Genomic DNA, 14,415 nt, shown 5'->3' on the forward strand with positions numbered 1-14,415 from the left:
TGACCATATCTCATGATACATTAGTGTGATGGTCAGTTGGATGAATGCTCCTTACACTTGTGGTCATTAAGAAGAATTACCCACCTAAAGATACATAAAAAGTCAATGGTGTCATTGGGAACTTATCAGAGAGGCAGATATTGCTCATTGCTCAAGGAACCTATAGCAACCTCTGGAGGAACCCTAGGGTTCCATGGAATTCTGGTTGAGAAAGCCTCGTCTATAGACTATACAGAGGTAAGACTGCAAAAACTGATTCAAAATTGTATTTGTTCCGAGACAAAATGGTCACCACACAAAATTGCTGTCTTTACTATTGGTAGACCATGTTACACTTTAACCCTGGCTACACTGCAATACACTAAGTAATTAAAGTGGCATGCTGGGATTGACAAACTACTCCTGAAAGAATGAGATTTAATAGCATTTTAAAAAATCTGGAACACTGTATTACTGTATGGCTTATTTGGACTGTATCACCATGGTAGATGCAAGCGGTAATGTCTAGATTACAGTGTGAATGACAGCATGGTGAACAATGGTAGTCTTCATCACTAAATCCCCCATTACATGCTAAAACTTTTTTTTTTTCAATTTTTATATTGCTCATAATTGTTAATAATTTATAATATCAGCATTAAAAAAACAAAAAAAAAACAACAAAGAATTTAAAATAATAAAAAAAAAAAATATTAGCCGTAGTGTTTGTATAGGAAAAGTTAGGTTGCTCTGACGCGAAGGTGGTCTACACCTCATATTAAGTAGCCCCATGGCTGTTCCATTGAACTGCACCCGCCCCTTGCCAAGCAGACGGGTTATCCGCTGTCCATCTGTACAAGTCCAAAACAGAATGCAAGAGAAGGGGCAATACAACCCCCAGTCCTTCATCCTTTGTAGGAACACTTTCTTATTCTTGCTTTTTTTTTTTTATCCGGTCCAAAGCTTTTAAAATTTACAAGGGTTTCTTTGAAACTAAAATATGGGTTTTGGCACTTTATGGAAATAAAAATGAAACTGTGAAATGAAAAGCAGGAAAAAAACATAAATGGGATTAACTATGTGCAGAAGTAAAATCACTATTTACAATTGGAACACCAACAGATTCTAAGGTTGTCTTTTAGACGCTGCTGTTTTTGGAACTATTGTAGTATTTGTTTTTTGAAGAGTTTGTCAACCCTCTGTATGCTCCTACAAAATCCTCCGATCATAGATTGGAATGGATTAAAGACAAGTGTCAGGGTGCAGTTCCTTGTACCCGGCTCGGAAGACACTCCCTATTTTTTTTTTATTTTTCTCTAGGAAATTCGAGGAGCCGAGCGATCATTTGTGGTGGTCTTCTTCAGTTTGACCCCACGGCGAATTGCATTGAGCATATCTTCTCCCTGCGGTGCATCTATCAGAGCAGTATCTGCTGTCTCGGGGTCTGGTTGGCCTGTGGGTTCAGGAATGACAGGACCATCCTGTTCATCTTCTTCCTCTTCATTTTCTGACCGACCTGACCTTTGCTCTTCAGCAATAACACCAGGGGTTCCCGGGACAGGGGGGTTTACAGAAGCTTGTCCGCTCCATAAGGATGCAGGTATGTCCCCGCCCAGCACGGCTCCTTCTGTGATGGATGGCGAGGCGGGGCTCTGTTCAGGTGACTCTTCACTAGTGTTGCTGGGAAGACCACCTGGAATGTCTGGGACAGTTGGGGTTTTGACCGGGATAACTGGTGTCTTTATTGGAATGGGACCTCCTCCGATGGTTCCGCGTCTCACTGACGGCTTGGTAGACGGTGTCCTCCGGATAGTGGCCACTCCAGGAGTGACTATAACAGGCGCAAAGTTGGCTGGCAATCCTGCCGTGGACGCAGGGCGCTTGGATTGAAACATCCTGCGATATGACTGACTGATGTCGCTGTTTCTCGGGATGGTGGAGGACTTGTCGAAATCCTGTTGCTCTTGCTCCTGATCTCCACTCACCGAGAAGTAATCATAATCTGAAACTAGAAACAAGAGGGAGGTATGAGTGTTAAGTGAATTTCCTGTAGAAGACTTTGGGGTTTTATTAATGTGGCCGGGATAAATACTGTATTGCAGAGTTATTTTTCACCATAACATGCAAGCAGGGTTTCCCTTTCATTCTTCCACACAGGCATAAAAAAGAAAAGACTGTTATTAACAAAAGAAACTAAGATAGTTCTTCCTTAAAACTGATAAACCATACATATGGACACATTATCTGCTTGCCGACCACATAACTTAGTTATATGGTGGCAGAGCGGCTCTCCTGCGCTGGATCAACCGGCACTTTCAGGTAGGGGGCACTTGCTGTGGCAGTGCTGTGATTTAGCACACGGCATGCCAGCCAATAGATGTCTGCTGACACCCACTGATCGGCGAGGAGCGACACAGAACGGAGCTCTGCCTATGTAAACAAGGCAGAGCTCCGTTCTGAAAGGGGAAAAGTGATGGAGTTTGTGTCCCTGCAAAGCAGGAAATAAAATCCATCACTTCCCCAAGTAAAAAGCAGCACACATAGTACACAAAGACTGATTAGGCACAAATTAAAGCCTTTAGATGTTTAACCCCTCCCTGGTGTCATTAGTACAGTGACCATGCATATTTTTAGCACTGATCAATGTGGGAGGCAAGATTCTGGGAGGATGTCCATGGATGCCCTCCCAGAACTGGAAGCCTGGAGCTTGGATGGAGGGGGGGGGGGTCAGGGGGGCCCTTCATGGTTTCTTGCTCCAGCCACCTGAAGGTTCTAGTTACGCCTCTGGTAAGTGGTGTCTGTAGATAAAAAAACAAACTGTGCCGCTCTGACTAAAGTTGAATAAGGCACTTGCAATAGGTGTTGGCTATTTACATACCCTATGAAGCCTGACTGAAATACTCCCAGGTTATTGCTAGGACATTGCTTAATGAGGCCCAGTCATCACTGCTCTCCTTCACCATCATTAAGCCTTCAAAATTCTACCAATGTAACACTGAATATTCAGATTTTTGCAGAAGTCTGGTTATGACTGGCTCTCTTTAATATAACAACTCACAGTACCTTTGATGCTAATTCGAGGCTGTGTGTAACAGTTTTCATCTGTGATGTTTTAGAATAAGGCCTATTGTGTTCCTCACCTTGTGATGGGATGGTGTCTTCTGAACAGCATGGGGTGGTGGTTTGTGTGCTGTATCCACTGGAGCACTGCAGGGAATCTCGACTGCTCCTCTGTGTATCAAGCTGCAGTCCTCTGCTCAGGGCAAGAGCCAGATCGTCACAGTTTTCTGCTTCTTCCACTTGCTGGTGGGGGGACACAAAAAAAAAAAAATTAATAAATGAAAAATTCCTGTGATCGAGTCTATTGTGGTAAACAGATATGGACAACCCGCAGACCTCCAACTCTTAAAGTCCTGGAATGTCTGCTCAATCATGCTTCAACTCAACCTCTTTAGACTCTGAGCAATGCTGACACATCAAACTCTTTGCTAGAGGCCTGCAGGTTGTCTCCAGGCCAGAGGTGCCAGATCTGTAGATTATGATCCAATCCGATATATATCATTTTTTCTGCTAAAACAAAACTCCTTGGAGTCCTTGCAGGGCAATTGGAAATTTGGAACTACTGAAAGAATAATGTCTGTGCCTCCATGCATTTGCAACTGAACCCAGAGCTGCATTTGCAATTGGGGGATCCACAGTCAAGCCAAAATGACAGATCTATCCCATTTATGGTCAGAGCCATATGATGGAGGGTGGTTGTCCCAAAGTATTTTGCTAGTTTGCAAAACTGCAGTCTGGGGTCATAACTGGGATAGGCCAATCTTTTGCCAATTTACTGTGCCAAAAGTGTAGGCTTATCAGCCTACAATTTTGGCAATCGTTGCCTTGCTGTTAAAAAAATAAATAAATGGGCGGGGCACCTCTGCTCAGACAATAGTAAACCAAATATCCATTCTGGCAAACTCAAAGTTGACAGTCAAAAAGCATAAAGAGAAGATCACCAGGATGTTAAAAGAGCCCTGTCATGGTCATTTCTATGGTTAGGTGTACTATAGTGCAGAAAGAGTTTCTAATTAAGCTGTAAAATAAAGCATGGTTTCCTGAAGATTGGTGTTAGCAGCTAGAGAAAGAAGAGAATCTGAGAACAAAGGAACAAAGGGTTAGAGACATGCTTTTTGGTCAAATTAAACTTTACCCTTGATGCCATGGGCATTCTTGCACTGCGGGGTGAATGAGCCTCATTAATTAGTCCGGGATGCATGAACTGGGCTCCTGAAGAAAGGTCGACTTCACGTTTGCGTCTCTGAAGAGTGTTCATCACAGGATGGTCGTATGGACCTGGCTTAGCCCAGTCCTGAATGAAAGGTTAGAGGCTGTATATGGATGTCACCAACATGACTCTTTTTAAGGAAAGATTACTGTCCCCCAAAGCAAGTACACAGAGAAATGAGAACAATGACATATCAGGGCTGGATTTTTCATTATGTCAGGCTCTTATTTAGCCAGCAGAGATAAATCCTCTGCTTTAATACATGGCAATTTTCTTAGTGAGATAACAAATAATACTGCTTCCAGCTAACAAAATCTGTTCTTTCTCCTTCCCGAAAAAAAAAAAAATCTCTACCTGGCATTGGTAAACCACATGCAGCTGGGCTCTTAACTGCTAGCAGACAAATTTCTACAAGTCTATAAAAAGGTCCTTATAAAACTCGCTTTCTTGCTGGTAACTGGATGTAAAGGTGTAAAAGTGCGCTAGAAGTAAAATAGTGAAGATTTCCCATCTGCACATGTTATTTGTTCTCTACTAGTACCCTAAATCAGCCTTTTTCAACCAGGGTGCCTTGGTTAAAAATGCCTAAAATTGCCCAAAAATTGTATGTACACAAACCAGCAGGTGGATGAAGCCTGCCTTTTAGTTACACAAAGCCACAGGTTTTTATTGAGCACCATTTCAACCTTCCAGCCACCGGCATCCCAACAAACAGCGAGGTCATCAGTGTTGAGAAGGGTGTTGATCACCTGCACAGCATCCTTGTTTGACCCTCGCCTGCCCCTCTCCATCAACACTGGGGTCACATTAGCTGAGTGCGAGAGAGAAACTGAGGGAGAGGAGAAACACTGGAATACTAGTCGGTACTAGTGTGCAAAAATGTATGTGGTTTGAAAGAATAAATCACCTCTAACGTTGGGTATCCTACGTGTGTCGATGCTGCAGCATTATGAAAAAGATTTTTACATTTTAGAACTGGGTGCCTTGAGACTTGTCCATAATTTTAAAGGGTGCCTTGACTGAAAACAGGTTGAGAAACACTGCCGTAAATAATATACATTTCTTCTTGAATGCTTCCTGAAAATAGCAGTGCACTTCCTGCGCCTAGGCACTCCTGTGCCCTGAACTTAAAAGCTGTAGATCTAAAGTAAAAGGATTCAGATTACAAAGGGAAATTTCTAAAGAGAGAAAATCTAAGGCACTGCTGCTTCTGACTGCTAGACTTAACAGATTTGGACTTAGATGTGGGCATGTCACTACTATACTGCCCACAATTCCCCTTGCAGGAGTGGAAGCTGTATCTGGGGGTCTACAGTGCAAGGAGTCTTTTGCTTCTGCTTCATTCAATCTGTGGATCTGTGTTTGTGGATCTGGATTTGCACAGCCCTGCCCCTAAGCCTCCATCCCTCCATAGAGATACAATGTGAGGCAAGGCAGGTCGGTAATAGGGAAAAGCTGTACTAGCTCTAGTTTTTTGACCTTTGTGTGCCTCTTTTGGGCACAGCCTCTGTAGTACAGAGCATCTTTAACTTGTAGCATCCCTACACCTAAGAGGCCTCTGGCACAATAGACTCGATTGGCTCTATTGAAGTCTCTGTATAGTATTGCAGCCAATTCCTCTCCTAGTATTAGAATAGTAAAACTCCTAATGTAGTAAGAAGCATCCAAAACAAAAAGATATGCACAGAGCCCTGGTCTCAACCCCACTGAATGCCTTTGGGGTTAGAATGCCAATTATGAGCTTGGTGTTCTCATCCAATATCAGTAACCTCACAAATGCTCTTTTAGTTAAATGGGCAAATTCCCACAGAAAACTCCCAAAATACTGTAAAAAGCTATCTCATAAGAGCTGATGTGGTTAAAGCTGCAAGTTGGGAAGGGAGGGGAGGTTGGCAATAGTGATCGACCGATATCGTTTGGTCATCACATATCGGTATCGGCCAATATTGGCCGATATTTTTGTACATTAAAAAAACTTTTTTTTTTTTTTTTCTTAAAAGGTACTCTGGTGGAGGGATCGGGGGGTCTAAAAGACCCCAAACCCCTCCTCTGCACTTGAAAGCATTCAAAACGCCAAGTTTGGCTGTTTTGAATGCTGTAATTTTTTTTAATTTAGCACAGAGTACCCGGAAGTGATGTCATGACATCACTTCCGGGTCTTTACATGGAGACCCGATCAGAGCCGAATGCAGCTTTGATTGGGTCTACAGTGCCGTGCAGGCAGGGTGCCCCGGGTCTCCCGGTGGGATGGGAGACCCGGGCGAGCCGCAGAAGGCGGCGGGAGGGGTGGGGGAGCATCCCATCCCGCTCCTTGTAATGACAGTCGAGTGGCTTCTCAGCTACATCGGTTGTCATTACAAGACAGCCGACCATCGGCTATGGACGCCGGTACCGGGGTAATGCCTCTAGCTGCAGGCATTACTCCGGTACAAGCACTTTCCGGAAATATCGGTAACCTCCGGGGCCGATTCCGATATATCGGGGAAAGTGCATATCGGCCCCCGATATATCGGCTTTGCCGATAATCGGTCGATCCCTAGTTGGCAACTCCATATTAATGCTCATGGTTTTAGAGTGGGATGTCTAACAAGCTGATATAGATATAATGGTCAGGAGTCAATAAACTTTAAGGCCATAAAGCATAATATCCAGTTATAACCACTGGTTTAAATGCTAGTCCTTGAATTAAATATACAAGTACAACTACAACATCACCAGAATGAAATAATTACACCTAAAACATCAAACTAGGAAACTGTATACGTTTTCTGTCCCTACCAGATGGTAGGACTTGAAGGAACACTACTGTCGGAAATAATCGGATTTTTGTAAGATCTTACCGTAAAATCCTTTTCTCTTAGCTCATTGACAGACGTAGTCTTCTTGATTCACAAGAACTGGGTTATGTTGTCTCCGCAGGAGCAGGACTAGGCAGAAAGAAAAAACGTTCTGGCTCCACCTTAGGGGCAGTCCCTGAGGGTATATCCTCCCTCTCTCTGCTACAAGGCATCAGTTCTGTCACAAAGCAGCAACAGAGAATTTAACCCAACCCAACTCAATGATAGAGGGGCGGGTACTACGTCTGTCAATGAGCTAAGAGAAAAGGATTTTACGGTAAGATCTTACAAAAATCCGATTTTCTCTGTCGCTCATTGACAGACGTAGTCTTCTTGATTCACAAGAACTGGGACATCCAGAAGCAGTGCCACAAATGAGGGGTGGGATTGACCGAAATCAAAATCCAATCTAGAAGGCCCAACCGGTGCCAAACTAGAAGTTTTAAAGGCTCATTATAAACAAAGAATGAGACTCAAATGAAAATTTCCAACGGAAAAAAAACCCTCGAGGCAGACCACTGGTCTCCTCAAATGGCGGCCTGCAAAACCTTGCGGCCAAACGAGGCATCAGACGATGCCATTACATCAACTTTATAATGTTTTGTAAAGGTATGCACCGACGACCAGGTAGCCGCCTTGCACACCTGGACCACTGACGCCTGATGGCGAAAGGCCCATGACGCACTAAGTGCCCGAGTGGAGTGCGCCTTAACAGGGAACGGGGGCTCCCGACCCTTAATAGAATAAGCCTGTACCACCGTCTGTCTGATCCATTTGGAAATAGTCGTGGCAGATGCAGGCAACCCCTTTTTGGGTCCATCCGGGATCACAAAAAGTGAATCCGTCTTGCGAAACGAGTCTGTCGTTTTCAAGTATACCCTGATCGCCCGGACCACATCCAAGGAGTGTAAAGCAAACTCCCGAGGATGACTGGGCTTAGGACACAGGGAAGGTAATAAAATTTCTTCATTCAGATGAAATTCTGAAACCACTTTTGGTAGGAAGGATGGATTCGGACGAAGAACCACCTTATCTCTATGAACCACCAGATATGGGGAACGACAAGATAAAGCGGCCAGTTCTGACACTGACACCCTGCGTGCAGAAGTGATAGCCACCAAGAAGGCCACCTTCTGGGACAACGTAGGTAGAGGAATCTCCCTAATATCTTCAAAGGGAGGTTTCTGAAGAACCGACAATACTAAATTAAGATCCCAGGGTGGTAACGGCGCGCGCACTGGCGGAGCCAGATGTCGCACCCCCTGGATGAAATTCCGCACCAAGGAATGAGTAGCCAAAGGCTTCTGAAAGAAGATAGCTAATGCTGAGACCTGACCCTAGATAGTGCTCAAGGCCAGTTTCTGCTCAACCCCTTGTTGCAGAAAAGCTAATATTCGACTAACCGAATAAGACCGTGGACGGAACCCCAGAGGTTCACACCATGCAATGTAGGACTTCCATGTACGATGATAAATCTTTCTGGAAGTCGCTTTCCTTGCTTTAACTAGAGTAGGAATAACTGAAGCTGACAATCCCTTGTCCTTCAGCACCTGGGTCTCAATAGCCAGGCCGTTAAAGCCAGCGATCGTAAAGCAGGATGGAAGATCGGTCCCTGAGACAGTAGGTCCTCCCTGAGAGGAAGTCTCCACGGGACCAGTCTGACCATGTCGGCGTACCACGCTCGGCGAGGCCAGTCCGGAGCTACCAGGATTACTGGAATTCCTTCCTCCTCTATCCTGCGAAGAAGTCTTGGCAGTAACCCGAGAGGAGGGAAGGCATACATTAGCTGGTATTGCCCCCACGGGGCGATCAGTGCGTCTGCGGTCTCTGCTAGAGGATCGCGGGAGCGAGCCACGAATCTCTGTACTTTCCTGTTGAATCGTGATGCCAACAGATCCACATCCGGGGTGCCCCACCGTGGGCACAACTGGTGGAAAACTTCTGGATGGAGGGACCATTCCCCCTGATCCAGAGTCTGACGGCTGAGATAATCTGCCTGCCAATTCTCCACCCCCGGAATGAACACCGCAGAGATAGCTGGAACAAATCGTTCCGCCCAGCGAAGAATGCAAGCCACTTTTTTGGCCGCTCGGACACTCTTGGTGCCCCCCTGGTGATTGACATAAGCCACGGCCGTGGCGTTGTCCGACTGGATCCGAACCGGGCTGCCCTGGAGCTGCTCGGTCCAGTGAATCAGACAAAGTCTGATCGCTCTCAGTTCCAATACATTTATCGGCAACCTGGATTCTTCCAGGGACCAAAGTCCCTGGACAGATAACTGACCGAGAATTCCTCCCCATCCGGATAGACTGGCATCCGTGGTCACTATCGTCCAATATATTGGCAGAAATGACTTTCCCTGGCTGAGCATCGGAGACCGAAGCCACCAGACCAGAGACTCTCTGGTCTGTTTGCTCAATCGGATCCGATTGTCCAGGGATTCCGGATTCCGATTCCATCTGAGAAGAATCGCTTGCTGAAGAATTCGGGTATGGGACTGGGCAAATGGGACTGCTTCGAAGGAAGCCACCATCAACCCCAGAACCCTCATGCAAGTTCGAAGAAAAGACCAGCTGTTGGATAGTAACAACTGGACTGCTGATTGAATCTTCCGGAGCTTCCCTACCGGAAGGAAAACTCTTGACCTGACTGTGTCTAGAATTAGACCCAGATATTCGAGCCTCTGGGTGGGAACCAGAAATGACTTTTGCTGGTTCACCAGCCACCCGAATTCCTGTAAAGAAATTATAGTAATTTCTATGTTTTGTAGCAGGGTCTGAGGAGACTCTGCATGGAGCAGGAGATCGTCTAGGTAACCTAGAATCGATATGCCTCTTTGGCGCAGTAGTGCCAACATTGGGGCCAACACCTTCGTGAAGACCCGAGGAGCCATGGCGAGACCGAAAGGTAACGCCACAAACTGATAGTGGTTCTCTTCTACGGAAAAGCGTAGAAACCGCTGATGTCCTGCGAAAATGGGAATGTGAAGATAGGCGTCCTTGATGTCTATGGACGCTAGGACATCCCCTGGATGCAGGAAGACTGCTACTGTGCGAATGGATTCCATCTTGAATTTCCTTATGTTGAGAAAGGAATTGAGTGCCCTTAAGTCCAGAATTGGACGCACTTTGCCCTCTTTCCTGGGTATTGTAAATAGGTTTGAATAAAACCCTTGAAAACGTTCTGTCCAAGGAACGTGGACTACCACTCCTTGTTGTAGTAAATCCGTGACTGCTCTCCGCAGATCTTCTAGACGATCCGGGGATAGTCGGATATTTCAAGGGAAGAATCGCGCCGGTGGGAGAGATCGAAACTCGATCTTGTACCCTGACCTTATGACTTCGCAAACCCACTTGTCCGGGATTCTGGAAAGCCATGGATCCGGGAACCAGCGAAGACGTCCCCCCACCCCAATTATGGGTGGGGGCGCACCTTCAGGCTTTGGACGATTTATCTTCAGGTCTGGAGGGGGCCGGCTTTTGCTTGCCCGACCAACGTCCCCTGAAGCCTCCTGAAGGAGCTTTGGAGGACTTAATTTTTTCACCCGCGGGACGAAAAAACTTTTTGTGAGCAGAGAAAGAAGGCCCTCGTCTTTGACGAGTTCCTTTACCCTTAACATTTTGCGGTAAAAAGGTGCTCTTTCCACCCGTGAGATCCTTAATGATCTCATCTAAGTTGGCTCCAAATAGACGCTCTCCTAAAAAGGGGATATTAGCCAATGCTTTTTTGGAACCTTGGTCGGCTAACCAACCTTTTAGCCACAGTGTACGCCTGAGAACCACTGCTGAAACTGATGCTCGCGCCAATAATGGAGTGGCGTCTAACGCCGCATCACACACAAACTGTAACCCCTGTATCATTTGTTCCAACAAATCTGATACCGCCTGAGGGACCTCTTCTAAGTCCCGGCGTAACCACTTGGTCCATTCAGTTACAGTCTGTGAAACCAGACCAATAGCAATTATTGGTCTGAAAGCTGATCCAATCAAGGAAAACATGGTGCGAGACATAGCTTCTATCTTGCGATCCACTGGATCTTTAAAAGACGGAGCGTCTTCTAAAGGAATAACCGTGGCTTTATTCAATCTAGCAATTGGTGAATCCACCACAGGTGGTTCTGTCCATTTCTTAATGAGGGTTTCCTCAAACGGATAACGCCTGTTAATGCGTTTAGAAATAGCAGAGGTGCGTTTTGGCAGACTCCATTCTTCTTTGATTGGATTGCCAAAACATTTGGGCAATGGAAAAACCTTCGCCACTTTGATGCGTTTTTTAGTCCCAAAAGGGATTTCAGTTTCAGCTATTTCCGACGGAATACCCTGTAATCTTAAGGTTTCTTGAACAGATACGAGTGCGTTTACCAACGCTTCCTCTCGGGCTATGGCTGATGCCGAAACATCCTCCTCACTGTCTGAAGAGACAGTACCCGAGACACCAATCCCAGATGAAGTACCTGCAACTGCAGAAATAGGCTCAGATTCTGAATCCGAAGTTTCAGATAATAAGGGGTTAGGCGGGGGTTGCTTTCTTGCGCCCTGTCCCTGACAAGCCACTTCCACCCGGGACACAAAAGTTTCCATAATAGCTGACAATGATTCAACCGTCAGTGGGGTGCTGGAGGATCCTGCAGACACCTCGAGGGGATCCGGTGGAGATACATGAGTGGCAGGGTCCATGTTAATTCAGGACACCTCTGCCAGAAAAAACAAAAAACTTTTTTTTTTTTTTTTTAAATAAAAAAATACCTCTTTTTTTTTTTTATGTGTCTCCCCCTAGCGCAATAGCGCCCCTCAGAGTACCTGCTTCTCGATCCCACACAGAGAGAGAGAGAGAGACCCCCAAGGCTCACCACCCGATGCAGAGAAGTTTCCAACCAACTGCAGTCAGCGTCTGTCTTTTACAGACTGGAAAGAGCTGTGTTCGTTTTCCCGGGTAGAAGGACGTGGCTCCGCCCCCTGTGTACGCCTTCCGGCGTTCCCAGCTCTCCACGAGGTAGCTGGGCTCATCAAACATGGCCGCCCCCATACAGGAGACAATAGACTCCAAAAACATGGCGGCCGGCGTGACCTGAGGACATTCATGCACCCGGTCTACGGCAAAATGGCGGCGGACCGCCGAAATCGTTTTTCCCAGCACATCCACCTGCATCTCTGCTAAGTGGCGGTTTATCGATCTGCAGGAGGTACACTACAATTAAGGTAGGATTATACCTCCTATGTCTGCTGTAATACTACAGTCTGCTGGGTAGAGTGTTAGCTCTCAAACGAAGTCCACTTCCCACCAAACACATACTGTATTTACAAGGGGGACTTTTAGTGTCAGATATATACTGACCATGTATGGAGGGGCCCATAATTCATACTGCCTCATAAGGAGGAAAAAAGGGAACGTTTACTCACCATACCGAACCGACAGGCACCCTCTCCACCGGGGTGGGGGGTTGTGGACCACTCCGGACGCCTCGACTCTCTGGTTCCTGGCGTCCAAGCGAGACTTTTAACTCGCAAGGTCAGTCCCTCCAATGGGACTCCGTCGCGGCCGACCCAGCGCGGAGCTCTGGTCTGCACGCGCTCGTAGGCAGAAACCGGGGTGACCACTGGATCTCAACATCCAGCCCGTCGCCCGGCCCCGCATACTTACTTGAATGTGTCGCGGCCGACCAAGCGCAATGCAATGGTCTGCGCGCGCTCGTAGGCCGGCTGGGGTGACCACTAGTGTCGCCCAGTCCGGCGTATTTGCTTGAAGATCTCACAGGAAAAAAACACTGGAGAAAAACTACCTAAAAAATATTTTTTCTAAAGAAAAAATCTTGCCAGGACCAAAAAGATCCCAGCAAGGAACTTAGGTCCTTCTAGACAGAAAAAAAACTGATGCCTTGTAGCAGAGAGAGGGAGGATATACCCTCAGGGACTGCCCCTAAGGTGGAGCCAGAACGTTTTTTCTTTCTGCCTAGTCCTGCTCCTGCGGAGACAACATAACCCAGTTCTTGTGAATCAAGAAGACTACGTCTGTCAATGAGCGACAGAGAAATTTTATTTTGATAATTGGAGGCAGTTAAAACATGTAATGAGAGTACCGAGAACATCCACTGCTTATTTATTTAACATTATTTTATTTGTGTGAATGAAGCCCAAGGTGACCAGCAAATCCTGGAGTCTTGGTAACCAATTGTGTAAATCCAGCCCTGCTATAAGTACAAAGGAAAAGTAATAATTGAAGGGGCCGTCAAAAGTCAGCATGATCTTGAAGACAACATGGACCCATGAAAGGACTACTGTGGAGTTAGAAGTCAGACACATAATGAGCAGTGCTACAGAATGAGAACAACAGAAGTTTAAAGTTGGAAACTTTAGATTTAAAATGATTACTTAGTTGAAGAGTCTTCAGTTAAAGGACCTTTGATCATGTAACTGTTTACTTAGGAGTTTGACCAAGATCTAGGCTGTGATGTGTACATAGTTCATGGTTTGAGTTGAGGGTCAGGTCGCACTTTAAATGACAATTGCGTGGTCATACAACACTGTACCCAGACTAAATTTTTATCATTTTATTCACACAAATAGAGCTTTCTTTTTTTAATCACCAATGGGTTTTTTTTTTTGCTAAATAGACGAAAAAAGAAGAAAAAAAAAACACGTTGTTTGTTTTTGCTGTTATAATATTTTGCAAATAAATAATCTTTCTTCATGAATTTAGGCCAAAATGTATTCTGCTACATTACTTTGGTAAAAATAACCCAAACCAGTGTATATTATTTAGTCTGTAGGAAAATATTATAAAGTCCACAAGCTATGGTATATCCGAAAATTGATCAATCCTGATGTACGGACGGCCTATGTCATCATATAAAATGGGTGTGACAGTGATTAGAGACACTGGCTGGTGAAAGTACGGAAAAAAAATAAATATTTTTTTTTTTAACACACTTTGACCAGAGCAATATAATGGTACCATAGTGTCATTGTGCCACCCTAGGGAAGTAATCAGTCATTTATTTTTACACGTTTGCTTATGGCATTGAGTAAAATCGGTTCTTTCAGTTTTTGTTGCGATTAGCTTTAATTGGCCACAATTGATCACATGGCGCAGATGGGCTGTGATTGGCCCAGTCTATACCTACAATCTGATTCCTGTGACCAATCACAGCTAGCAACACTAAGGATGGCTTGAAAGGAAGTCAACCATTGTTTAGAACTGTAACGTGACCTGCTGTGATTGGTTACAGCAGACACATGATACAGTAACAGGAGAAAATCCAGAGGAAAATGATAGGCCAAATACAGAAAACAGCACAATGAAATACAATTATTTTAATTTTATAACTAGGAC

General features: G+C 45.3%; 1 protein-coding gene across 1 annotated transcript in view; it reads right to left on the reverse strand.

Moving 5' to 3' along the window:
- Positions 1-445: 445 nt before the first annotated feature.
- LOC309556572 (protein MTSS 1-like) overlaps positions 446-14,415 on the reverse strand; it is a gene marked incomplete at its 5' end in the record, with an annotated part of 70,072 nt that continues 56,102 nt past the window's right edge. The window contains 3 exons of the mRNA XM_082259016.1: positions 446-1,987; positions 3,120-3,282; positions 4,175-4,333. Coding sequence (XP_082115142.1) covers positions 1,296-1,987; positions 3,120-3,282; positions 4,175-4,333 — 1,014 coding nt within the window. The remainder of the gene's footprint in view (positions 1,988-3,119; positions 3,283-4,174; positions 4,334-14,415) is intronic.

Source organism: Pelophylax lessonae (assembly GCF_965119305.1).
Source record: "Pelophylax lessonae genome assembly, chromosome: 5".
Taxonomy (NCBI): domain Eukaryota; kingdom Metazoa; phylum Chordata; class Amphibia; order Anura; family Ranidae; genus Pelophylax; species Pelophylax lessonae.